Source organism: Lissotriton vulgaris, chromosome 6 (genome assembly GCF_964263255.1).
Source record: "Lissotriton vulgaris chromosome 6, aLisVul1.2, whole genome shotgun sequence".
In the NCBI taxonomy this organism is placed as follows: domain Eukaryota; kingdom Metazoa; phylum Chordata; class Amphibia; order Caudata; family Salamandridae; genus Lissotriton; species Lissotriton vulgaris.
The window spans coordinates 1,240,993,174-1,241,020,403 of NC_141694.1; the positions used below are offsets into that span (position 1 = coordinate 1,240,993,174).

At 43.4% G+C, this 27,230-nt stretch overlaps 1 protein-coding gene across 1 annotated transcript in view; it reads left to right on the forward strand.

Moving 5' to 3' along the window:
* The window catches only part of FRK (fyn related Src family tyrosine kinase), a 240,195-nt gene that overhangs the window by 169,009 nt on the left and 43,956 nt on the right, over nucleotides 1–27,230 (forward strand). The window contains exons 3-5 of the mRNA XM_086927343.1: nucleotides 18,134–18,297; nucleotides 23,308–23,476; nucleotides 26,565–26,723. Coding sequence (XP_086783469.1) covers nucleotides 18,134–18,297; nucleotides 23,308–23,476; nucleotides 26,565–26,723 — 492 coding nt within the window. The remainder of the gene's footprint in view (nucleotides 1–18,133; nucleotides 18,298–23,307; nucleotides 23,477–26,564; nucleotides 26,724–27,230) is intronic.

The window sequence follows — 27,230 nt, forward strand, 5'->3', positions numbered from 1 at the left end:
AGCGGGAGGGGTTCTTGGCTGCCGTATGTCAGTATTCGTGCCTTTGAGGGAACTAGCTTGGGTCTTGGCTTCAGCGCTTTATAGTGTTGGATTCCCATGACATTCACGGTGGCTCCCGTGTCAATTACGCCAGTCGCTGGAGATCCATCGATGTGTATTTGGCATTTTGGCTGGGGCCTTCGCCGTCTTTTCAGTTCGCTTACGAATGACACGTAGTAACATTCATCTTCATCCTCTGTGGAGGACTTGTCGAACTGGGCTTGTCTCGGTGGTCTGTTTGATCGAGACGGCGTTGTCTCGTCTAGTGATAGCTGCCTCACGGCTCCTGTGATTGGTTTTCTTCCTGACGCTCCTCTTCCTCGGGCGCCACCCCTGCACACGCTTGCGAAATGGTTGGGTATCCCGCATTTTGAGCATGTTTTGCCACGTGCCGGGCATCCATCTTGGTTGTGTTCGTCTCTGCCGCAGTATCCGCATGGTGTTCGGCGAGGCGTCCTGGTCGGCCATCTTCCTCTGCCTCCCCGGCCGGTGCTGCGGACTGCGTCTACCCTTTCTGTCTTCACCACAGTTCCTGCTTCTGCCCGTGGGTTCAGGGCTGCTTCCATTGCTGTCGCACGTGCATCCGACAGCTCGTGGGATCTGGCAAGGATTAATATTTCTTCAAGAGTAATGCGTGGTTGCCTTAGGATTAGTGTCCTTAGGTGCTTGTTGCGACAACCCTGAATGAGCTGTGCGGTCACTTCCTTCTTTTCGTCATCATCAGTGCACGTGCTTATGAGGTCTCTCAGTCGCGCATGGAACGCGTCCATAGTTTCTCCTTCCCTCTGTTTGGATTGGCGGAATTTGAATCGCTCATAGTGTGGGTTTAGCTGGGGGTCGAAATGTGCGTTCAGCGCGTTGACAGCGGCGTCATAGTCATCGTCATCCCCCGTGTCCGGTAGGTGTTTGAATAACTTGTATAGCTCTGTGCCCCCAAAGTGTAGCAACGGGGATCTTTTTACTTCGTTATCCTTCTCCCTGGTAGCAGTGAAATAGTTGTTGAGCTGTCCTAGCCACACGGCCCATCTGGGGGCTGCTGTGCCTGGGTCTATTAGTTCGCTGAATGGTGGTAATGCCTGGATCTGTGAGTGGGCTGACGGTGTTGGCGGCTGTGTTCCGAGGTTTACTGCCGGTGCTGGGGGTCCTGCTTGCTGAGCCTGGCCGGCTCCTCCAGCCGCTCCTCCTGGGTTTGTGGTCATTTTGGTGTTGGGAGGTGGCTTGGCGCTTTCCCCTTGGTGCCTTTCTTTTAAATTGCTGGTTGCACTTGCTTGGGCTTGTTGGCGTTTGCTTGCGCCAGTGCTTGTTGGATTGCTGGTTGCACTTGCGTGTGTTTGCTTGAGCCAGTGTTTGTTGGATTGTTGGTTGCACTCGCTTGTGCTTGTTGGCGTTTACTCGGGCCAAGGCTTGTTGGTGTTGCCTCGTGGTGTGGCTGGCAGCCACGCTGAATTGCTCACGTGTTCGCTGGGCCCCGCGTTCGTTAGGGCCGAGGCCTTCTTTCTCCTTTCGCGCTCTTCTGGGGCCGGGCCTCCTTGACGACGTCAGCGCCTCACTTCTGCGCATGCGCGCGCTGCCGGGCCTGTTGCTGGATCGCCGTCTTCGGTGTGTTCCTGCGCGTGTGCTGATCTACCGCTGCCGTCGCCGGTGCCACACGCAGCTCCTGGCACACGCTGCTTACCGGTAAGGTGATCGTTGTAGCGGATGGCGGGCTGGTTTCTGTTGCCGCCCCTGCTTCGCTCTAGAGCTGCAACCGGAGCGTGTGGGCAGTTGTTGCTCGGGCATGCGGTGTTGTAGCGTGGAGCTGTTTGATCTGGGCGCATCCCACTCTCGTCGCCAGTGTGGGGGTGCAAAGGCCTGACTAGGCCTCGGGCGCTGCGCTGCCTGCGGAGCCAAAGTAAGAGACACGCACACACTGCTATGCTGGTGTGGACCGGAAGTGCCGTGCCACTTCGGTCCCTTTATTTAAAGCTTTCTGGCCACGCCTGGCCAGAAAGTGATACATTGTGGGTAGTGCTTCCGGGGGCTCAACCTGAAACCCTCGGAGCACTAGAGCGCTACACATGGGACTCTAACCGCTTCGTTCTCCGATGAAAGAGAGGCACGCTTGTAAGGGTGGGCACCAGTCATGCAGACTCTATCTAATTAATACGTTTTCAGAGACATATCTCAGTTGATAATTGTATAAAAAATAAAAGGATTCATTTTGGACTGTATTGATTTATTATTACTATAGTCTACTCTATACTGACTAAAACATCATGTTAATGATGATCCAATGATAAATACATAGGGCCGGACCGGAGAGACTGGTGAGGCATAAAGGGACACCGCTTACTGGCCCCGTTCTCTATGGTTGCCAAATAGATTGGTCTACAGACTGTGGTCTACAGACTGCTTGTTTGAGCAAGATTCATTTTAGCTGAGTGCTCAAACTTCTACAGAAAAGACAAGCATGGTGCTATTCCTGGGGCAAGTCTGTCATCTAGTGTCATAACTCGGCATTGCATAGTGTGAAAACCGACTCGAGTAAAATAACTTAATATCTGTCTTGGAATGCATTTCTTACTGGCTCATCCAAAGGGCATTAAATATCTACCACGGAAATAAATTACGACAAGTGAACACGAAATCATAAATCATATACTTCATGTACAGTCATTGCCTGAAGCCGGGCTGGGGAGAATCTTTTAAGAGGAATGTTTTGGATGGTTTTCAGTGAAGATATATTTGGAAAAGTACAGACAAAACAGGAAAACATGAGGGTCTGTTCATGCTGTCCACTGCAGTGGCACCACGAAGAAGCCCCACGGCTGCCGCCCACACCCCTAGATTCCTCTCGCCAGCCTCCCAAGGGCACAGGAGTCTAGCAAGAGACCCCCTTGGAAAAGTGGTATGGGGGAAGAGAGGGACATACTGGAATCATCTCTGCAGGTAGGAATTAGTTGAATGGCGGCTGTTCTGGTATGCAGCCTGACATAAAATCAGAGCCCCCCACCCCCAGTCAGCTCTCCATCTATAGCACTCAGGTGCTACAGGGCCTGACTCTGCCTATCTCTAGCCCACACTGCAGTCTGATCTCCTTCCTGTAACGTGGTGTTTGTCACTACTGTATATCTACAAGCAAGAAGAAGAATCATACGTGACCCAGAGTTGTTACATGTAACCAAGTGTCAGTCCCTTTCCTCTCCAGGTCCCCATGGTTACCTGTATCTTCCTTCAATGAGTCTACTCCTGAAGGGCGGCCATTTAGCCACACCCTGGACCAAACTGAGTTTACAGTCAAAAGTACTAAAGATAATGCAGGCGGAGTCACTTGCATCTAAGTATGGACAGTTCCTCTGAGGACACACTGGCTGATAAGGTGGTGAAAATGGCATAATATTAACATGGATAGGATACTACAATCACCAACATGAATATAGCCGTGCTACTGATTTAGTTCAATCCATGCATAAAAAGATATAGAGGATCTTTCTTTCGCAAGTGAAGTCTTAAGCTGCACTCAGTTTATGCCACTGAGCTCAACCATGCAGTGTAATAAGATTCACAACCAGCCGTATTTTATAAAGCGGTGAATCACAAATTTGTCCTCACCCTACCAAAGCAAACGCTCTCTTTCTGAAGTGGTAGTAGTATCATACCGGGGCTACCAACTGAGGATATAGTGGCATGTCAAAATTCTACAGCGAGGGCACTGGCCGGTGTACATATCTGTCGGGCATGGAAAGTGGAAAGTTCTCAAAGGGGGGCGAAGCAGCTGCTGTCTTCCAAAGTTCTTGAGTGCAGACTGGCATACTGTGGTGTGCATGTCGTTTTATAGAGGCAAGCCACCCAAGAGTGCCACAGTGTGCAAACTCCTGCGAGAACTAGACGTGTCACAGGAACTCTCGCAAGAGGAAGCAATGCTGGGGCTTGACACTCTAGCTGTGGGTTCTGAGCAAGGGCTGATTATTCTTCTGATTTTGTGCTGTACACTCCGTTTGTCTTTTGGGGTTGGCATGCCAGGTCTGGATTCAATCCTGGCTTACTGTTTTGCTCTTCTTTCGTGCACCTTGCGTTTTTGCTTTTGTTTACGCAGGGCTTTAAGTGGGATGAAAAAACTGGAGGGTCTCTCAGTGGGGCGTGCCTAATGTAATTAGGGGTATAGCTTAAACCCTCGCGTGCTTATGACTGAACCATGCCGTCATGAGTCACGGACGGCGTGTGCTCATGACGGCGGGGTTCCTTCATGCGGCTGCCGCTCCGACCACGCGGCATTAATTCCCTGTCTGTGCGGGCGAATTAATGAGCGGGCGGGATCATGACGGAACCACGCCATCATGAGCACAAGCTGCCCGTGACTCATGACAGCGTGGTTCCGTCATGAGCACCGCAGGGCCGCACTCACCCCTAGCCCCGCCCGCACCGAAATTCACGCAGCGACGAAGGGGTTAAACACTTAAACTAAAAAACCTATACTTAGCATAGTGTGCCGCCCGACTTGTATTTTGCTGTTTCTGTCATTCCATCCAGATATATGATACAACAAGTAACATCATCCTACATGTCAGAACTATTGGCTTTGTCATTGGTTGTTATTTGCATAAGTTAAGTAAGCAGCAAATAGCTTATTGTATATATTATTGAAAAAGCTTCCACTTAAAGGCCTGGTGACACCATGATAATGTTGCTGCTCCGAGTTTTAAAAAGAGAAGGGAAATCCATAGAGAAAATAACTCCCTTTAAAGGATTTCCCTACCCCTACAACCCTCACCTGGCTTGGCGTCATGTTGTGGCTTCTCCACAAGTGAGAAGAGAGCAGTGTGAGCACGCGCACATGGTTTGTCTGCTGTCACTGCAGTCCAGGAAAAAACGGGAAAAAATGGACTGCAGTGACAGCAGGCACAAAACAGAGCCCGAAAGAGACCCGTTTCGAGGCCCCCTTTAAAAAATTGCTGGTGTTTAGACCCGGTGAGACCCGTCCCACTTAAAGCCCTGTGTCTACGTCTGTTTCCCCTTCTGGGTAGCAGATTCTTTACTGGCAAGTGTTGCAACCTGATGGAATGTCTGATAGGCCTTTGCTAAGGAATCAAGAAATTTGATACTAGGTTTACCAGCCCCCCCCCCCCCCCCACATCTTCTGATCACATAGCCGAGACCTTGGCAAACGATATTACAAAAATTGTAATATACAAAAGATTTTTAAAAGTATGTTGAGACGGAAAAGTTCCCTGCACAGTGAAGCCCTGCCCTGAGTGCCCCAGCTGCATGTATATCCGGACCTCTGGTAATGATTTTTGGTCGAACACTGATCATGTGTGTGGACTATGACCTAGGCCTGTCTCATGGCAATGTGGCCTTGATAGGCTGGAAGGGTTGCACCAAGCCCTATCCTTATGATGGTAGAGGGCTACTGCCCTTGACAGTAGTTAAGTGACAAGAACACGGAACGGTAATGGCAGCATACCTTTGTTTGTGTTTCGTAGTGATGAGTAGTGTGAACAGTACTTTTTACCTGTACCACAGGAGTGGTGGTTGCCAGATGTGGCTGTGTACCTAACTCACCCTTGACCTGCATGGATTGTATGTAGCGCCGGACAGAGCGTGTTATTGTGTATGCATGCTGGGATGCCTCTGCATGGTACATAACACAGAGGACTGTGGATTCCATTTTGGAAGCCCAGGGTCTGAAGAGCTGAAGTGGTTAGCGGAGCTGGAGAGGCTAGTGGACTGCAAGCTCCAGGCAGGAGATGTGTATTGTTGACATTCCTGGGGGTTGGAGAGAGAGAGCACATACTGAAGGAAGGTGAGCAGAGCATTCTCTGTGCATATCAAAGGTCTTTTTAATTCCAGGAAGTGTTATTGGTCATTGGGGCCTGAGCTCATTATCAGGCAGATGCTGAGATTGATAAGTTTGGCATTGTGGACCCAGGGAATCTTGAACCTTTGAGCTTTTGTACCTTTATGAGGCACACTTCAGTGAAGAATGACAGCCAGGTGTGATCTTCCTTTACTACATTGGACTGTGTTGTGGGTGATTCAGAATTGGAGCCCCTATTGCTGTGGCAGACTGTCTCTCTGTCAAAGGACAGTGCAGAGAAGAGAGCAATTTAAAGGTGCCAACACCCACCGCCCGATCTTTGAAGAATCCGACAATAAATCATATGTGTGTCTGAATTTGGGAGGGGTGGGAGCTTGAGTTCCACACTTTGTTCAATAGCCCTGTTCATCAGAAGGACGATCATCAAGAATTCTAGCTACTGAAACTAGGACTAGGGTCTGCCAGTCTCCTCGCTGGGTAAGGGACCTTCACCCAGGATTTCAAGACCAATTGCCCTGAGCCTAGAGCACTGGCCTTCTGTCTGCCTGCCAAAACCAGTGCACTATGTGAGGAGGAGAATGCCAGGAGGAAGCAATGCCCAGGGGGAATCTTGGCGAGTGGATCCCTGTAAGCAAAGTGTGAAATGACCGGTCCGGTCAAGACCACTGCATGAGTGCTAACTGTCCACCCGATCTTGCCTAAGATGCCAGCCCCCATGACTGCTGAGGTTGTGGCAAATAAATACACAACGTGAAGTATTTCTGTCTGCTGACTTTTATTGATAATTACTTCTCTACAAATTGGCGACCAGGATGGGCTTGTGTCTGTTGTTAATGAAAATATGGGTTCTAAAAAAAAAAAAAGTTTCAAACAATATCCCCCAAAAAAAGAGTATACATGTGGGTTTTTCTCACAGAAAAACATTTGTTTTAGGTGTGGGTATTCCAATCGTGGGCCAAATGATTGGCCTTGTCCTGCAAAAAATGTAAAGTGTAAGTTATGTAGCAAAATTGGACATTTTGCAAAAGTTTCAGTCACCTAAAGACAAAATCAATTCTGTTCCAGATGGGGCGTTGTATGACAGTTCAGATGAGGAACAAAGTTGTGTAAAAGGAATGAGAGATATGATTGTTGTTGTACAAGATGATGAATCTGATTGTGTAGATCCTTACGAAGACATTGAAGTAGATCGAAAAAATGTAAGGCTTCTTATTGACTCTGGGGCAAAAATGACAATGGTGACCGATGAATTATTTGCAGAGGCCTGGAGTAGACAAGAGTTATTTCCTCCAGACAGGAATCCAGTACGGTACAATGGTAGGAAAATTGAGTTATCTGGGTTTTTTGAGTGTCAACTCAGGTTTAAAAATTGCCCCATTTTTGGAAAAGTATACGGTGCTAAGAAAGGACTAAATATACTTGAATGGTATCACCAAGGTCTTTTTGGTATGACTCTCAGACCTGGCAGAGACGTACAAGTTTCTTTGTTCACTGAGTGTGAAGAAAACAAAGAGTCAATTAAAATGGTTGAAAATAATACAAAGTGGATTGAGAATTTCCCTGCGGTATTTGATGACCGGTTGGGTAAAATCAGAGGATTCAAAATTAAAGTACGTGTTTATGTCATACCTGTGAAACACAAGTTGAGGAATGTGCCTTTTAGCATACGTGAAGACTTAGCAAAGGTACTAAAAAAAACTATACTTAGCATAGTGTGCCGCCCAACTTGTATTTTTCTGTTTCTGTCATTCCATCCAGATATATGATACAACAAGTAACATCATACCTACATGTCAGGACTATTGGCTTTGTCAATGGTTGTTAGTTGCATAAGTTAAGTAAGCAGCAACTATGGTTTGTTGTATATATTATTGAAAAAGCTTCCACTTAAAGGCCTGGTGACACCATGACAATGTTGCTGCTCCTGAGTTTCAAAAAGAGAAGGGAAATCCAGAGAGAAAATTACTTCCTGTAAAGGATTTCCCTTCCCCTACAACCCTCACCTGGCTTGGCGTCATGTTGTGACTTCCCCACAAGTTTAGAAGAGAGCGTTGTGAGCACGCGCACATGATTTGCCTGCTGTCACTGCAGTCCAGGAAAAAACGGAAAAAAACGGACTGCAGTGGCAGCAGGCACAAAACAGAGCCCGAAAGAGACCCGTTTCGAGGCCCCCTTTAAAAAACTTTTGGTGTTCAGACCCGGTGAGACCCGGCCCACTTAAAGCCCTGTGTCTACGTCTGTTTTCACTTCTAGGTAGCAGATTCTTTACTGGCGAGTGTTGCAACCTGATGGGATGTCTGATAGGCCTTTGCCAAGGAATTTGATACTAGGTTTCCCAGCCCCCCCACATCTTCTGATCACATAGCCCGAGACCTTGGCAAATGAGATTACAAAAATTGTAATATTCAAAAGAATTTTTAAAGTATGTTGAGACGGAAAAGTTCCCTGCACAGTGAAGCCCTGCCCTGAGTGCCCCAGCTGCATGTATATCCGGACCTCTGGTAATGATTTTTGGTCGAACACTGATCATGTGTGTGGACTATGACCTAGGCCTGTCTCATGGCAATGTGGCCTTGATAGGCTGGAAGGGTTGCACCAAGCCCTATCCTTATGATGGTAGAGGGCTACTGCCCTTGACAGTAGTTAAGTGACAAGAACACGGAACGGCAATGGCAGCATACCTTTGTTTGTGTTTCGTAGTGATGAGTAGTGTGAACAGTACTTTTTACCTGTACCACAGAAGTGGTGGTTGCCAGATGTGGCTGTGTACCTAACTCACCCTTGACCTGCATGGATTGTATGTAGCGACGGACAGAGCGTGTTATTGTGTATGCATGCTGGGATGCCTCTGCATGGTACATAACACAGAGGACTGTGGATTCCATTTTGGAAGCCCAGGGTCTGAAGAGCTGAAGTGGTTAGCGGAGCTGGAGAGGCTAGTGGACTGCAAGCTCCAGGCAGGAGATGTGTATTGTTGACATTCCTGGGGGTTGGAGAGAGAGAGCACATACTGAAGGAAGGTGAGCAGAGCATTCTCTGTGCATATCAAAGGTCTTTTTAATTCCAGGAAGTGTTATTGGTCATTGGGGCCTGAGCTCATTATCAGGCAGATGCTGAGATTGATAAGTTTGGCATTGTGGACCCAGGGAATCTTGAACCTTTGAGCTTTTGTACCTTTATGAGGCACACTTCAGTGAAGAATGACAGCCAGGTGTGATCTCCCTTTACTACATTGGACTGTGTTGTGGGTGATTCAGAATTGGAGCCCCTATTGCTGTGGCAGACTGTCTCTCTGTCAAAGGACAGTGCAGAGAAGAGAGCAATTTAAAGGTGCCAACACCCACCGCCCGATCTTTGAAGAATCCGACAATAAATCATATGTGTGTCTGAATTTGGGAGGGGTGGGAGCTTGAGTTCCACACTTTGTTCAATAGCCCTGTTCATCAGAAGAAGGACGATCATCAAGAATTCTAGCTACTGAAACTAGGACTAGGGTCTGCCAGTCTCCTCGCTGGGTAAGGGACCTTCACCCAGGATTTCAAGACCAATTGCCCTGAGCCTAGAGCACTGGCCTTCTGTCTGCCTGCCAAAACCAGTGCACTATGTGAGGAGGAGAATGCCAGGAGGAAGCAATGCCCAGGGGGAATCTTGGCGAGTGGATCCCTGTAAGCAAAGTGTGAAATGACCGGTCCGGTCAAGACCACTGCATGAGTGCTAACTGTCCACCCGATCTTGCCTAAGATGCCAGCCCCCATGACTGCTGAGGTTGTGGCAAATAAATACACAACGTGAAGTATTTCTGTCTGCTGACTTTTATTGATAATTACTTCTCTACAAATTGGCGACCAGGATGGGCTTGTGTCTGTTGTTAATGAAAATATGGGTTCTAAAAAAAAAAAAAGTTTCAAACAATATCCCCCAAAAAAAGAGTATACATGTGGGTTTTTCTCACAGAAAAACATTTGTTTTAGGTGTGGGTATTCCAATCGTGGGCCAAATGATTGGCCTTGTCCTGCAAAAAATGTAAAGTGTAAGTTATGTAGCAAAATTGGACATTTTGCAAAAGTTTCAGTCACCTAAAGACAAAATCAATTCTGTTCCAGATGGGGCGTTGTATGACAGTTCAGATGAGGAACAAAGTTGTGTAAAAGGAATGAGAGATATGATTGTTGTTGTACAAGATGATGAATCTGATTGTGTAGATCCTTACGAAGACATTGAAGTAGATCGAAAAAATGTAAGGCTTCTTATTGACTCTGGGGCAAAAATGACAATGGTGACCGATGAATTATTTGCAGAGGCCTGGAGTAGACAAGAGTTATTTCCTCCAGACAGGAATCCAGTACGGTACGATGGTAGGAAAATTGAGTTATCTGGGTTTTTTGAGTGTCAACTCAGGTTTAAAAATTGCCCCATTTTTGGAAAAGTATACGGTGCTAAGAAAGGACTAAATATACTTGAATGGTATCACCAAGGTCTTTTTGGTATGACTCTCAGACCTGGCAGAGACGTACAAGTTTCTTTGTTCACTGAGTGTGAAGAAAACAAAGAGTCAATTAAAATGGTTGAAAATAATACGAAGTGGATTGAGAATTTCCCTGCGGTATTTGATGACCGGTTGGGTAAAATCAGAGAATTCAAAATTAAAGTACGTGTTTATGTCATACCTGTGAAACACAAGTTGAGGAATGTGCCTTTTAGCATACGTGAAGACTTAGCAAAGGTACTAAAAAAACCTATACTTAGCATAGTGTGCCGCCCAACTTGTATTTTTCTGTTTCTGTCATTCCATCCAGATATATGATACAACAAGTAACATCATACCTACATGTCAGGACTATTGGCTTTGTCAATGGTTGTTAGTTGCATAAGTTAAGTAAGCAGCAACTATGGCTTGTTGTATATATTATTGAAAAAGCTTCCACTTAAAGGCCTGGTGACACCATGACAATGTTGCTGCTCCTGAGTTTCAAAAAGAGAAGGGAAATCCAGAGAGAAAATTACTTCCTGTAAAGGATTTCCCTTCCCCTACAACCCTCACCTGGCTTGGCGTCATGTTGTGACTTCCCCACAAGTTTAGAAGAGAGCGTTGTGAGCACGCGCACATGATTTGCCTGCTGTCACTGCAGTCCAGGAAAAAACGGAAAAAAACGGACTGCAGTGGCAGCCGGCACAAAACAGAGCCCGAAAGAGACCCGTTTCGAGGCCCCCTTTAAAAAACTTTTGGTGTTCAGACCCGGTGAGACCCGGCCCACTTAAAGCCCTGTGTCTACGTCTGTTTTCACTTCTAGGTAGCAGATTCTTTACTGGCGAGTGTTGCAACCTGATGGGATGTCTGATAGGCCTTTGCCAAGGAATCAAGGATTTTGATACTAGGTTTCCCAGCCCCCCCACATCTTCTGATCACATAGCCCGAGACCTTGGCAAATGAGATTACAAAAATTGTAATATTCAAAAGAATTTTTAAAGTATGTTGAGACGGAAAAGTTCCCTTCACAGCGAAGCCCTGCCCTGAGTGCCCCAGCTGCATGTATATCCGGACCTCTGGTAATGATTTTTGGTCGAACACTGATCATGTGTGTGGACTATGACCTAGGCCTGTCTCATGGCAATGTGGCCTTGATAGACTGGAAGGGTTGCACCAAGCCCTATCCTTATGATGGTAGAGGGCTACTGCCCTTGACAGTAGCTAAGTGACAAGAACACGGAACGGCAATGGCAGCATACCTTTGTTTGTGTTTCGTAGTGATGAGTAGTGTGAACAGTACTTTTTACCTGTACCACAGGAGTGGTGGTTGCCAGATGTGGCTGTGTACCTAACTCACCCTTGACCTGCATGGATTGTATGTAGTGCCGGACAGAGCTTGTTATTGTGTATGCATGCTGGGATGCCTCTGCATGGTACATAACACAGAGGCCTGTGGATTCCATTTTGGAAGCCCATGGTCTGAAGAGCTGAAGAGGTTAGTGGAGCTGGAGAGGCTAATTGACTGCAAGCTCCAGGCAGGAGATGTGTATTGTTGACATTCCTGGGGGTAGTAGAGGGAGCACATACTGAAGGAAGGTGAGCAGAGCATTCTCTGTGCATATCAAAGGTCTCTTTAATTCCAGGAAGTGTTATTGGTCATTGGGGCCTGGGCTCATTGTCAGGCAGATGCTGAGATTGAGAAGTTTGGCATTGTGGACCCAGGGAATTTTGAACCTTTGAGATTTTGTACCTTTATGAGGCACACTTCAGTGATGACTGACAGCCAGGTTTGATCTCCCGTTACTCCATTGGGCTGTGTTGTGTGTCATTCAGAATTGGAGCCACTGTTGCTGTGGCAGACTGTCCCTCTGTCAAAGGACAGTGCAGAGAAGAGAGCAATTTATAGGTGCCAACACCCACAGCCCGATCTTTGAAGGATCAGACAATAAATCATATTTGTGTCTGAATTTGGGAGGGGTGGGAGCTTGAGTTCCACACTTTGTTCAATAGCCCTGTTAATTAGAAGATGACGATCACCAAGAATTCTTGCTACTGAAACTAGGACTAGGGTCTGCCAGTCTTCTCGCTGGGTAAGGGACCTTCACCCAGGATTTCAAGACCATTTGCCCTGAGCCTAGAGCACCAGCCTTCTGTCTGCCTGCCAAGACCAGTGCACTGGTCTTGGCAGGCAGAGAGAAGCAAAGGTTCTTAATAAAATGTGTGATGAAGGTGTGATAGAACCCATTGAATCATCTTTATGGTTAAGTCCATTAGTTAACGCCAGGAAGAAGAACAGCCAATTGAGAGTGTGTGTGGACTTAAGAAATCTTAACAAGGGTATCTGGATTGACTCTCACCCTCTACCTAGAATAGATGACATCATAAGTACATTCTCAGGTGCTAAGTTTTTTTCAAAGATTGATTTAGCCTCTGCTTATCAGGTTGTTCTTGAGGATTCGTCACGACACTTAATGGTGTTTGTCTCACCCATGGGCACTTATCAATTCAGAAGGATGCCTTTTGGCCTTGCGTCAGCGGCAGCCTTTTTTCAACGTGTGTTAGAGAATCTATTAGAAGGAATTGAAGGTGTAGTGACGTTCCAAGATGATATTTTAATAGCAAGAGAAAAGATGTCCATCCACGATAAACGAATGTGTGCAGTCTTGGAGAGGTTACAAAAACATTGATTTGTTGTAAATCGTGGGCAGTGTGAATTTGCAAAAAATACTATTGAGTATCTGGGCCATGAAAGTTCTGAGAAGGGAGTTGAACCTAGACCTAGATTAGTTAATGCTATAGTCAAAGCTCCTACCCCCAAGAGCAAGGAGAATGTGGCTTCATTTTTAGGGCTTTGTGAATTTTACTCGAAATTCATTTAACAATGTTCTGCTAAAACTGTTGGGTTAAGAGAATTGTTGAAGAAAGAGAAACATTTTGTATGGGAGAAAAACTGTCAAGAAGAATTTGAGGGTCTGAAAAATGAAATTATCTCAGCAGGTGTTCTAGCACCATTTGATCCTACACAGCAATGTATTATTACTGTAGATGCAAGTAATGACGGTTTGGGTGCAACAATTTCACAGATGAAGGGGCAAATTGAAGTGACTATTGGTTTTGACTCTAGGTCCTTGAGATCTAATAAAAACTTTTTTCTGTTATTGGAAAAGAACTTTTGGGCTGTTGTTGGGCAGTCGAAAGATTTAAATGTTTTGTTTGGCGAAGAAAATTCATTCTCAAGACTGACCACAAACCGTTTGTCAGTATTTTTGTACTATTAAATATCACACACCAAGAATTGCGAGGTTAAGTTAAAAACTTTTACAATACAATTTCATTGTTGAATACATCCTAGGCGGTAAGAACATAAGAGCGGATTACTTATCTCTTTCACCTTTAAGTTTTATTAAGTACCCAGAAAATAATGATGAGAATGATGAAGAGTGCTTAATCGCTTGCGTTGATGTTTGCCACAACACTACATTTACAGAACAAGAGTGGATGTCTGAATTTTTAAAAGATGTTGAGTTGGATAATGTGAGAAATTATATAAAAAATGGTTGGCCAAAAGAAAAAGTTTTACCCCAGGATTTGCAACCTTATTTTAAAGTTTCTGATGAATTGTCAATTGAAGAAAATGGGATGTTGGTGCGGGGAGACTCCACCTGTCTCTTTGAGAGATATGATAAATGTGTATGGTCATGAGGAACACTTAGGCCAGACCATAACCAAAAGAAAAATCAGACACCGCTATTGGTGGCCTGGGATGGATTCTGCCATTATTGCTAGTGTTCGAGCATGTGTTATTTGTGCCACTAGTAATAAGGGACTCATAACTAAAGCTGTTCCCCTTCAACCTGTACAATTACCTGAATTTGTGTGGTCCAAACTTGCCATAGACTTTATTGGACCATTTGGTGTTCTTCCACGCAAGTTCAAATTTGCTAGTCAAGTCAAGTCAGAAAATTTATATAGCGCGCTACATACCCAGAGGGTCTCAAGGCGCTTGAGGAAGGGTGGGGAGGTATTTGTAAAATATCCAGGTTTTGAGTTGTTTTCTGAAGGCAAGGTGGTTTTGCGTGAGGCGGAGGTGAATGGGAAGGGAGTTCCAGGTTTTTGCCGCAAGATAGGAGAAGGATCTTCCTCCCATGGTGGTTTTATTGATGCGAGGAACAGCAGCAAGGGCTTGGTTGGAAGAGCGTAGCTGGCGTGTGGGGGTGTAGAAGGAGAGTCGTGTGTTGAGGCAATCGGGTCCAAGTTTGTAAAGTGCTTTGTGTGCGTGGGTGAGGAGGCGGAATGTTATTCTCTTGTTGATGGGGAGCCAGTGGAGGTCTCTCAGGTGATCAGAAATGTGGTCTTTGCGTGGGATGTCTAGTATAAGTCTGGCTGAAGCGTTTTGGATACGTTGGAGTTTTTTCTGTAGTTTTGCAGTGGTGCCGGCGTATAGGGTGTTACCGTAGTCTAGTCGACTTGTAATCAGTGCGTGGGTGACCGTTTTTCTGGTTTCGGTGGGGATCCATCGAAATGTTTTTTTGAGCATGCGAAGAATGTTGAAGCAAGATGATGAGACAGCGTTGACTTGTTTGTTCATCGAGAGTGAGGAGTCTAGGATGACGCCCAGGTTTCGTGCGTGGTCCGTTGGGATGGGTGCTTTTCCTAGGGCGGCTGGCCACCAAGAATCGTCCCAGGCGGAGGGGGAGGTACCTAAGATGAGGACTTCTGTTTTGTCTGAATTCAGTTTCAGACGGCTGTGCTTCATCCACTCTGCTACTTCTTTCATTCCTTCATGTAGGTTTGTTTTGGCGGTGTTAGGGTCTTTAGTTAGTGAAAGGATCAGTTGGGTGTCATCAGCGTATGAGATGATGTTGAGGTTGTGTTGGCGTGCGATGGTCGCGAGGGGACTCATGTATACGTTGAATAGGGTGGGGCTAAGAGAGGATCCTTGTGGTACGCCGCAGATGACTTCGGTGGCTTCTGACTTGAACGGTGGGAGGCGGTCTCTCTGAGTTCTTCCAGAAAGAAACAAGGTGATCCAGTCCAGAGCTTTTCCTTGGATTCTGATGTTGTTGAGGCGTTGTATAAGTGTGCTGTGGCAGACAGTGTTGAAGGCTGCGGAGAGGTCAAGAAGGATAAGGGCGACTGTGTCTCCATTGTCCAGTAAAGTTCGGATGTCATCTGTTGCTGCGATAAGGACGGTCTCAGTGCTATGTTTGGCTCGGAAGCCGGACTGTGATGGGTCGAAGGATTTGTTGTATTCGAGGAAGGAGGCGAGCTGGTTGTTGACAGCTTTCTCGATGACTTTGGCCGGGAATGGTAGGAGCGAGATGGGTCGGTAGTTTATGAGTTCGGTGGGATCTGCTGTGGGTTTTTTCAGGAGTGCGCTGAGTTCGGCATGTTTCCAGCTTTCCGGGAATGTGGCGGAGTTGAGGGAGGAGTTGATGACGTCACGGAGGTGTGGTGCTATGATGGAGTCTGCTTTGTTGAAGATGTGATGAGGACAAGGGTCTGTGGGGGATCCTGAGTGGATGGAGTTCATCAGGCGAATGGTGTCCTCAGTGGAGATTGGGTTCCAGTCATGAAGGATGTTCAAGGGGGGTGAAGGCGCGGCAGAAGTTTGGGTGGGTTGGTCTCCGGGTTGGTTGTCGAAGCTGTTGTGGATGTTAGCGATTTTGTCGTGGAAGAACGAGGCTAAGGAGTCGCAAAGGGTTTGGGAGGGAGTGATGTCATTGGAGTTAGCAGTGGGGTTGGTGAACTCTTTGACGATGTTAAATAATTCCTTGCTGTTATGGGCGTTGTTGTCGAGTCGGTCTTTGAATGCGGATTTCTTGGCTGTCCGGATCAGTTGGTGGTGTATACGGGTGGCGTTTTTGAAGGCCTCCTTGGTGCTAGTGTTTGGGTCTTTTTTCCAGGTCTTCTCAAGGGAGCGACAGAGTTTCTTTGATTTCTTAAGGTCATCGTTGAACCAGGGGGCGTTTTTTCTGCCTAGTTTGATTTGACTATTGTGGTTGTTGACTACTACAGTAAATGGTGGGAAGTAAAATGTGTGGAAGAGGCAAACACGACCAGTGTTACCAAGTTTAAAAAAAAAATTTTTTTGAGAGAAGGTTTTCCTAAAGAAATCATCTCAGACAATGGTGTCCAATTTATTTCAAAGAAAAATGAAAAGTTTTCTCGAATCAAATGCCATGAAACAAGGTGTGCTGCTTTATATCATCGCCCAAGCAAACGGTTTAGCAGAGAACATGAAACGTACATTTGCAGAGTGTATACAGTGGGCAGTTCAAAACAAGATAGATGTGTCCAAGGCTGTTGAAGAAATGCTGTGGTCACATAGGTCATATCCTAATGCTGTTTATGGTCTCTCGCCATTTGAGATTCTACAGGGACGTCCTCCTGCTTCCAGGTTGTGTCCTGCATGGTTAAGAGAGTGTCAGAACAAGAATGATCATATGTTAAATGTGGACAAAGTTGTTAGACCTAATGTGGAAAAATTTCAGGATAAAATGAAGAATCACTATGACACACTGCATATAGTAAAATCTATAGAAAGAGACTTGTGTGTGGGAGATTGGGTTTGGGTCAAAGATCCCAATCATGTCCTTAAGGGGATGTCAAAATTCAAACCTCCTGTCAGAATTGAAGTTGTGACCAGGCATGCAGTGAGAACCAGCAGAAATGAATGGTGGAATTAAGGAAGGGTTGTGAAGGTGCATCCTCATGAAGTTCTTCCTCGTGATCATTCTGTTCCATTAAATTTGTCTTTGCGTCCTCGTGCTGTTCCTTTTTCATCTTCTTTTTCTTCTGACATTGATGTTTCAGAGTCAAAGCGTTCTGTTCATCCTTTGTCTGAACGAAGAAGTAGTAGACTGAATATTGTTAAACCTTTGCGATTTCGTGATTGAAATTCTTTTGTGATTGAAATTCTTTCATATTCACATATTTATATTGTTTAGTATTTTTAACCATTTTATTTATTTAATGTTTTACTTTGCTATTTGTATTGCATTTATTTATTGTAAGCATGGGAGATATTGTGGTAATCTCATGTTCACTATATTCCTGTATTACATCACTGGAATGTAGAATGTCCAATGTTGGTTCTTGGTTTAGAGATTCTTTGTATGTCAGTTACTTTGGGACTGCTGAGGTTGTGGCAAATAAATACACAACGTGAAGTATTTCTGTCTGCTGACTTTTATTTATAATTACTTCACTACAAATATGCAGTTGTTCCCTTGTTTGAATAATATGGTTATTTCATTAGCAGTGTTTGACACTCAAATTATTAATATATTATCTTGCGACTTTACCCTCAATTATTCTTTGCACATAGTGAACCTTTTTTCCTGTGGTACATTATATGGCATCCTTGTTTACCTGGGTGGAAGAACCGTTCTAACCGCCAGCAAGTGGCATGGAAAATGCAGGCCTTCTCATGCAAAAGTCTGCATGGAGGTGCACTCTTCCACTTGCAATGATTTTCCTTTGCAAGTCCCTTGAAGAGGTCTCAGGCTAGGCAGAAAAACAAAGGTAGAAATGAGAATCAAAACAAGATGGCTGCTTTTCACTGCTCCTCTACTGAATCTAAGCAGAGTTGGTTTGTGCGGCTTTTTGAAAACAGCAAAGAAGACCAAGGCGATAAAACATAACTAATACCCATTCTTAAATCCAGAAGAGAAGGTTTTGAATGTTCCTGAGTTGTAGATCATGGGAGTCCTAGTGTGCAAAATCTGAAGGAAGGGGTGGTCAATGATAAGTCTCTGCACCCACTGCTGATGCCAGTATTGTAACTCAGCGAGGCACCAATGTCACCTGTCTCTGATCTCTTTCAGTGTTTGATGGAACTATTGTGAAACACTACCGACTCCGACAGATGGATGCAGGAGGATTTTTCATAAGCAGAAAGACGACTTTCCCAACTCTGCAGCTCCTAGTTCAGCACTACAGCAAGGTTGCGGATGGCCTCTGTGTGAAGCTAGGAAAGCCATGTGCAAAGGTGAGACCCTGACCAACTGGCCTGGAGAGTTAATGTATGTACAATTGTATCTCCGATGTATGACTGCTAATTAAAGTATGTATCAAGTAGTAAGAGCCATGGCTAAAGCATAGTATTTGGGTCCCTTTTCCTTGCTCCCTGCAATGGAGTGTTCTAGGTGCCTTAGGAATGAAAAGAGTTAGAATCTACTACAATGTAACAATTACAGTGTAACCCAGTTGGGCACAAAGTAAAGCCCTGAGTCAGGAGATGGGATTAGGTATGGATTTATTACAAATTCAAAGCCAGACTGATATACACAAGTCTCAAGAATATATTGTAACAATACAGAATTACTACAGACAGGCCAAAACTAACGAATGAAATTTAGCCGTAGCAACATAAAACATACAAGAAATTCCATATGCAGAATATTAAAAAGAGGATTTGATGCTCAGTATGCAATTTGCGGTCCTCTTACCTGTTATGCATGAGGAAAAAGTCTAAATCTCCTAATCTAAATCTACTTTACATAATACCGTATGAAGAAACTCTTATTAAATCCATTAAAAGAGAAAGGTGACAGCATAGCAGAACATCTGTAAAAGTTCTCTAAAGGGAAAAAATATTGGATAGCATGAAGCCACACAACAGAGGTGTCACAAAGCCGTATGAACCTCTATAACTCTAAGAGGAGTCTGAATAAACTGAAGTGCGATCAAAAAAAGAACCTTTGAGAATTTCATGTCTTATTATTTTCCACCTTCAAACAATAAAACATGGCAATTACACATGAAACTCCTTTCCTTTGGTTCACACATCAGAAGGTCTTTGGATTCCTCCTGTCTCCCTATTACGCAAGGACTGTAGTCCTCCCTTTGCTCATTAAGGCTTCTCATCCTTGCCAAAAGTACTCCTCCTAAACCTCACTATCTCTCACACAATGCACAATCTCTATTCATAAGATCACATGGCCGCACCTGCAGAGGAGAGATAAACATTGCATTCAAAGCAAACATTCATCTTGAAAGTTAAACATTAAGAAATCCAAATGCTTAAGGCCTTTGGTCAAGTTAGTCTGGCAAGCATCTCAATACATGTTTAAATGCATGATTACAGATACATATACGATTGTAATATAGATATGGAGTGCAATTCAAATGGGTACATTGTCAGTTATGAAATAAATGTAGAGCGTTATTCAAAGGGGTACGCAAATATATAAGAATTAATAACATTATTCAAACCACACAAATGCAGATAAATATGAGAACAGCAATTCGATGTTACTGCACGGAAAACGCTAATATGCACACTCATATAAATATCGAGATTACACAGTAAATGCAACTTCTGTATCTGTTCAGGTGCACTATATTACGTTAATAACGTTACATCACACGAATACATGAGGCCGTGTGTAAATATATATATGAGGCCTAATCACACAGAAGGGTGAATCCAAAATTACCCTGCTTCACTACAATCAAAAATCATCAGTATGAAAGCAGCAAAGAGCACTCTTCCTATTCAAAGCCAACTCAGTCTTAATGAAATATTAACCAATCCTGGTGCGTGGGAACATGCTAACCATCTTGAGTGTTTAGTAAAATGAAGACGTTTGTAGCAGCAGAGAAGAGTGGAGAGACATGGTGTGAGTTACTCAGGTTCCCTCATCATCTGGATTCAAATAATCATAGCCAACATAAATTAAAGTTTCTCATAGGTTAGGTGTGCCTGACTCATGAAGAGATAAAGAGTGTAATATATAGATAGAGAATATTACAAAAGAAGAATCTGTCAACTAGAAATTACTTGGGACCAGAAAATCAATAATATTAAACCAGGACAAAAATATGTTTATTCGTCCATTAAATGTTTAGGGCCCAAGTCTGTTAAAAGTCAAAAAGGCAATAATCCACCTGATATACTTGCTCCGAAATTTTGAGTAGATTTCAACCTTTCACGGAGTTTAGTAAAATCCAAGAGTGTACTCTTGGGTATCAGAGACAGTAGTAATTTCCAGGAGTATTGCTTCCCTTACATGACTATGGGGATTATTCACTAGGCGGCCAGCATCACCTAAACATGGTAGAAATGTGCATTTGAACATTCATTTTCGTATATGATCCACAAGGAAAATCCTTTTCTTTTGTAGAATCCCTTCTGCTACAGTTCAGTGCAATTTGAAATTGTTCCCTTCTCAATCTCATGTTGGAAACACTCACACCTTTCCTGGGAGCAACTTTGCAAATGTTGTAAGGGAAGAAATGTTTGTGATTACACACAAAGCTTTGAGTTTGGGGATGATCTCACTCAAACCTTGCTTGGCAGCAGCTTGCTACGGTGTTTCTAGCATTGAAATGGTCATGCAAAACGTATTTGAATACCTAAAAAGCTATGAGTTTATGGCTGTTCTGCTCATTTTTCATGGTGACTTTGAGCTGACACTCCCTTCTCTCCCAAACCTAAATATAATTTATAATGTATACAATAAAAGTTTTCATGACATCTGTTCAAACAGCAAAACCGACCATCAAGGGAAGCCTGCGGGGACAGGAATTCATTCCATTAATATGAGTGAGAAATCTATTATCCAGGTCCAGAATGTTTTATTTTATTTTCCATACCATTCAATAAAAGGCTGTCATCTCTACCCTATTTAAAAGTCAAATAAAGTGCAGGTGCAAATAAGTACATTCTTTAGCCTGCAGTATTTTGTCTAGCGCCCTGGCTCTTATTAAAGGAACTCTGTGTTAATTTAAAAAAAAAAATTTTTTCAATACATGATCATTACTTTTTTGAATCCTCCGCCGACCAAGGATTGGATTCAAAACCTGAAGTATATTGAAACTATGTACTAGGAAGTATGTACACATGCTAACAGAATTAATTAATTATAGAAGGCAATACCCATTAAAAGTGCAAATTGAGTATCGGCAAAAGAAAACGTGCGCATTTCATCCACATCTATTCTCGCTTATTATTCAGTAAGGTCATATAGACATACTATGTAATTTAACTATATAGTACACAAAATATGATCCACATATCTGAATAGCGGATATGTGCTCATAAAAAAATATACAAACCTTCTTCAATGTTTAAGCTTCCAGGTGCTTTTAGTGCTAAGAGACTCCATATTTAAATTCTCTGTACAGACCGACAACTTTCAAACCTGTAGTAACACTGAGAGGTGTTCTCACCAAAAAGCATGACCACTGGATTATTTGTATCTGTGCTTTTAATACTGTGCAAATGTTCAAATCCTGTAATTTCATAATCCACATGATACTAATTATATGAATGATCTTACTAGTGCATACTTGGACATAAGATACATATTCACGTTGGAAGTTAATAAGTTACTAAATCTTTTACTCTCAAAGTCTGTCTTGTGAACATTTTCAGTCTCTTTAATTTTTTTTCCATCAAGTCTTTCGCATCTTACATTTGCTGCAGGTTAAAAATCCACTAATAATAGATGTCAACCAGTCACTATATTTTTCATAGTGAAATTGAAATGTCCAATCCAATAGTAATCTCAGGAATCTCCAATATTTGCACAGAGATTGTGAGATTTTTTGGCTGTTACAAGTAAACTAAGAAATATAAAGCAAGATCGAATCGCCACGTTTTATCATTTAGGTATTTAAAAACCTTCTCTTCTGCAATTCCAAGCCTTGAATTGTGCATTAGTTAAGATCTCTTGTGACTAAACTTTCTAAAATGTTGTTGCAGCTTATCCATCTCATTACATATTATAGACTTTCCAGTTATAGAAATGAAAACGTGCACAGAGCATTCACCATATGTAATATTTGATATCGCTTATGCAGGGTGAGAGCTTTAATTAGGCTGTAGATGTTAGTTCATGATGGACACCTATAGTTCAAGATCTAACATTTCTATTTTTATTTTTATAACTGTATGTATAAATCCATCTCAAATTGTGCATGTTTTCATTGAAGGCTGAAATATATTATTTTTGTCCTTGATGCTAGCATCCCAAACAATGTGGAGGTCATAGATGTACCGTAACCTCATAGTGACACGCCTATACAATTTTTCATTGTCAGAAGATCAACCAATGTTTCTTTCCCAAAAACCCATCGTAGCTTTGATACATGTGGGTCTGGTTCATGAACTCCATCACCACACCATGGATATGAAGATAGTATGTTTCCATTAAAAAAAATGATGGGAAATGATGGATTGAGAAATCATAAGGCAACTCAATCCCTGCAGGCAATTACAATATATTACATCTAACAGATATTTAGTAGAGAAATCCTGCATGTGACAGTCTTCTATATGTGATCAAGACACATTACAGCTGGTGTAGAGTAGAATTTTCTAACACCAGCAGAACTGGCGTTTTTGAGAAGTGCATTGGACAGATGTAATTCACAAACCTCTAACCTGGTTACATGAGAGTTTTGAATATGAAGGAATGGATACTGTTCTGTTTATATGTATATTTATGTGAATTTGAACGTTGGAATATTACTATGTGAGAACTTTACAGTTCCCTCATTTTAATGTTGCCAATTGCCAGACATCAGGGTGTGAGATGTATGGTTTGTTTTTAAGAACCTATTTGGGAGGGATATGGATGCAGACTGACCATTAAATAACAAAATTAAACTTCCACATCCTCCACTGTCCTTTGCACAACGAACATAAATAACCTTCCTAAATCCTTTGTTGCCCAATAGCAGATCAAACACCACTTTCAGGTCCCTTCCTCCAATGCCAATGAACAAAATTGTCATAACATGTAAGTCACGTCACCAAATGAATCAAAGCCGTGTTTTGGCAGGGGTGAGCATTGCCATTTCGAGTTAACACCAGACAATAGATTTTTGTTGTTTTTGAGAGTAAAGAAATGTTCCTCCACTCGTGAATTTATGAGATACATTTTTAGAATGACTACCTAAAGTTATTTTACTCATATTACTTCTTAATAGCAAGCAGTTGACTAACGGTCAATAACACTGGTTAAGATATGTTTTTTCTTCCTTATAAAAGACAGAGGTTCCTGTCCCATTAGACTTGTCGTATAAACATGTAGATCAATGGGAGATTGACCGCAACTCTCTATCACTGCTGAAGAAGCTGGGATCTGGCCAGTTTGGAGAGGTATGGGAAGGACTGTGGAACAACACAACACCCGTGGCTATTAAAACCCTAAAACCAGGTACAGTAATTTCCCAATACATCATTCAACTGCACTTAAACACTCTTTATCTGTCTTGTGCATATTCTTTTTTTTATCCGAGAGCTATCCTGCTGTCACTCATTTCCTATCTTTCTCTTCTTCCTTCTTTCTTCTTTCTCTGACTTTCTCTTTTTTTGCTCAGGGTCAAACCAGGACGATGACAAATAAGCCCCAGTCTCCAGAAATGATTGTTGATTTTTCTCAAATAAAAGTGGAGTCTCTTTCACTTCTGGATGTTCCTCTATGTCTGGTACTTTACTTATGATTATTTGTCTTTAATCAACCAGCAACATTATGGTACCGATAAGAGATCGCAAGAGATCCCCCCCCTTCAACTAAAACCAGGATATTCTGAAGTGAATGGTCCTAAAGTTTGGGCAACTTAAGAGTTCTACTCAAAATCTCTCAGACTTGCCCCTTGCCTTTAGAAAACTCTGTCAGTTGACATTCACCTTTAGTCACCAGAAGAAGCTTTCTGGAAAATGTTAACCCTTTCCTAGCTTTCCGTATTATATTAAATTTCGAACAATGTAATGCATTTTAATTAGCTGAATGCTGAGTTTTTTTCTTTTCCCTTCCAGCATTATATTTGTTTTAATTAGTATTGTTCCATAAGCTTTTGTTTCTCTATCTTTGATATGGGCTTACCGGTATCTACGTAGAATTTGTCTATTGTACACCATCACATTATCCTTTTCGATTTACGATTTATTTATTCAAAGTTGAAATGAAAAAACACATAAATACCTAGTGCTCATCAGTTTTCTCCCTTCTATTCCAAGCTATGTAAATGTTCATGTTTTAAGTCAAGTGGGATTTGTAGAGTAAAATCGACAATGTCTTGAAAATATCCTAGATTGTTCAGTATAACATTTGTAATATTGTTTGTCTCACTATCATGAATGGGTAAACCATCATTAAACCCATTGCCCTGCTTCGAAGTCTGGCGAAACTAGGGTGTTAGGGTTGATGGGGATTATTTACTGCAGTAAATCCACAACCAAGAAGGGACGATATATTCTGCCTTCCCTCATCTCCCACAGAATCTATATAACTTTCTTCACGAGAAGGACATCTAGTTAGGGGTAAAGAAAAGATCAGTCCCCCACTTAAATTTAGACCAATTGGTACCACATGGGTAGGGAGAAACGGATAACAAGAGAAAGCAATTGAAAGATACAGTCCAGGAGACACCAAAGGAGCAAGAGAACCTCTTGGGACATCCCAAAGATTTGTAAATACAGTCCTCACCCACTCAATCAGTGCCATTCTTCATCACAGGGCCACTACGACACCCTGACACAGACCAACGTCCAGGGAGGTGCGCAAGTAAAAATATAGAATAAAGAAAAGGAAGAATTTCCAAAGGTAGGGATCCCTATGGCAGAGAGGGTTCTAAAACTATCTAAGCGGGTAGCCGAGACCTTTATTATGGGTCCCACTTGGCAGGATTAAAAAGAAAGGTAGTAGGGGTACATGGGAAAATCAACATGTTTCTGTTCTAGATTGTCGCCCGGAAGGGTCATTGACATTCATCAGGCTACAGATACCTAAAAAATCTCTTAGTAGTGTTCCTATTTAGTCTAATCACTAGTTGGTAGGGGACCTATCGGTGGCAATACTTGCCCTATATAAATACACATTGTCTGCCTACCTGAGTTCCATCAATGATGTTCCTAACTCTGTGATAGAGTGGGAACTCCTATAGTCACACTTTCATCAAGGTACGGGTGTTTCCAACTTGGCCAACTCTGCTCCTTCGATGAGGGAGCAGAGTGGCCGAGTCGGAAACACCCTACCAACTAGTTATTAGAGCTATGTGATGCCATATTGTGGGTAACAGTGCACTCTATAAAATGCTATACATTCATTCATTCATCATGGCACACACACACACACCCCCTGTTGATATGTTCACAGGAGCCAAAGTCAGAGGTAGTGATAGATTCGAAGAGATCAAATAGATGCTGGAAATATGCTATGGATTAGCAGCCAAATTGTTCTGAGCAAGATATTTAGAACCAAAATGTATTTATTTTTCTTTTTAGTGTGGAGCATTCGTCTGCAACACTCAGTTGTACTTTCCTGGAAAACGGAAAAAGTAAAATGAAGACCCTCTTGCTCTCAATTCAGTGTCCAAATGGGCTCTGTGTTTTATTTAACGACAAATCTCTTGCTCTCAATTCAGAAAATGTCCAAGTAGGCTCTGTGTTTTATTCAACAACATGACTATGCTACTCTATAAAGCTGACACTGAGTTGAATTAGTTTTGTCTGCATATCAGAATTACTTGTACTCTATCCTGATAAGTTCATTGTTTTTCTCTGTCAAAGGTTTCCTTAACCCCTTGCACGCTGATGACGGAACCGCTCCGTCATCAGCTGCGGGTGCGCTGTGCTGATGACGGAGCGGTTCCGTCGTGGCCCGCTCGCCGCTCATGCGCGGCGCGAATTCCGCGCCTGCGCTGAACGTTCTATTGAGCGGGGCGGGCCATGACGGAACCGCTCTGTCATCAGCACAGCTCAACCGAGGCTGGTGACGGAGCGGTTCCGTCACCAGCATGCGGCCGCCGCGCGGCCGCCCCACCCCCTTAGCGCTGCGGCGGAATAGCCGCCGCAGCGAAGGGGTTAAAGAGTGGGTGAAAGTTCTTGTTTTGCTACTTCCAATCAAAAGGCACAAGAAGCCAAACTTAGAGTTGTATGCATGTGGTTTAATGTCAGAGAATGTATTGCAGCCAGAATGCCGACTATCATAATATTGTGAAGATAAGTATATAGCGATAAGTCCAGATTTACTATTCTTAACTTTGTATCTCCATACTTTGAAGATACATGCATAATTGAGTTAAGTATAGTAAATCTACACTAATATATATATATATATATATATTATATATATATATATATATAATATACTTACCTCACAATATTTTAATAGTTGATATTTTGGCTACAATAATTTTATGAAACAAAATTTGTGTACACGATATTATGGTAGAACACCATGCGTGTCTTCAACTGAGATACAAAATTTAATTTACCTAGGTATGGTCGTCTTATTGTTTCAGGCTCCATGAATCGTAAGGACTTTTTAAGGGAGGCACAGATCATGAAGAACCTGCGGCATCCGAAACTTATCCAGCTCTACGCCGTTTGCAGTTTAGAAGATCCAGTTTATATTATTACTGAGCTGATGAGGCACGGAAGTCTGCTGGAATACCTGCAATGTAAGTATATTGGACATGCTATGACATGTATACTCTATTTATTAGATACGTAAAAACACCGATGTGCACATTTATTACCGGGTTAGGCTTTTTCCACGGGTTTTCCTATCATTCTGTAGACTTCCCCCTGAGCTCATTTGTCCTGATTTTCACAGACTAAGGGGGTCATTGGGATGGCGGCCGGAATTTCTCTGCCCGCCACCCTATCGGGAAACGGGACCACCCGCCATAAGGGTGGGGGTCCCGTGGGGGCAACTAGGATGCGCCTGCCACAGTGGCGGGCGCATCCTGCATTCCTGTCATTGTGGTGGGCGGTGCACTCCACACCGCCCGCCACAATGCCAGGAAGGCATGTTGTGCACTTCCATGCACAACATGGCAGGCCCCGCACGGTGCCTGCCATGTTGTGCATGGAACTGCTGGGGGAGTACCATAGGTACCCCCCATGTGCACCTCCCAGAGTCCCTGGGGGCCCGCAATGGTCCCCCAATGTCAAACTCTGCATGC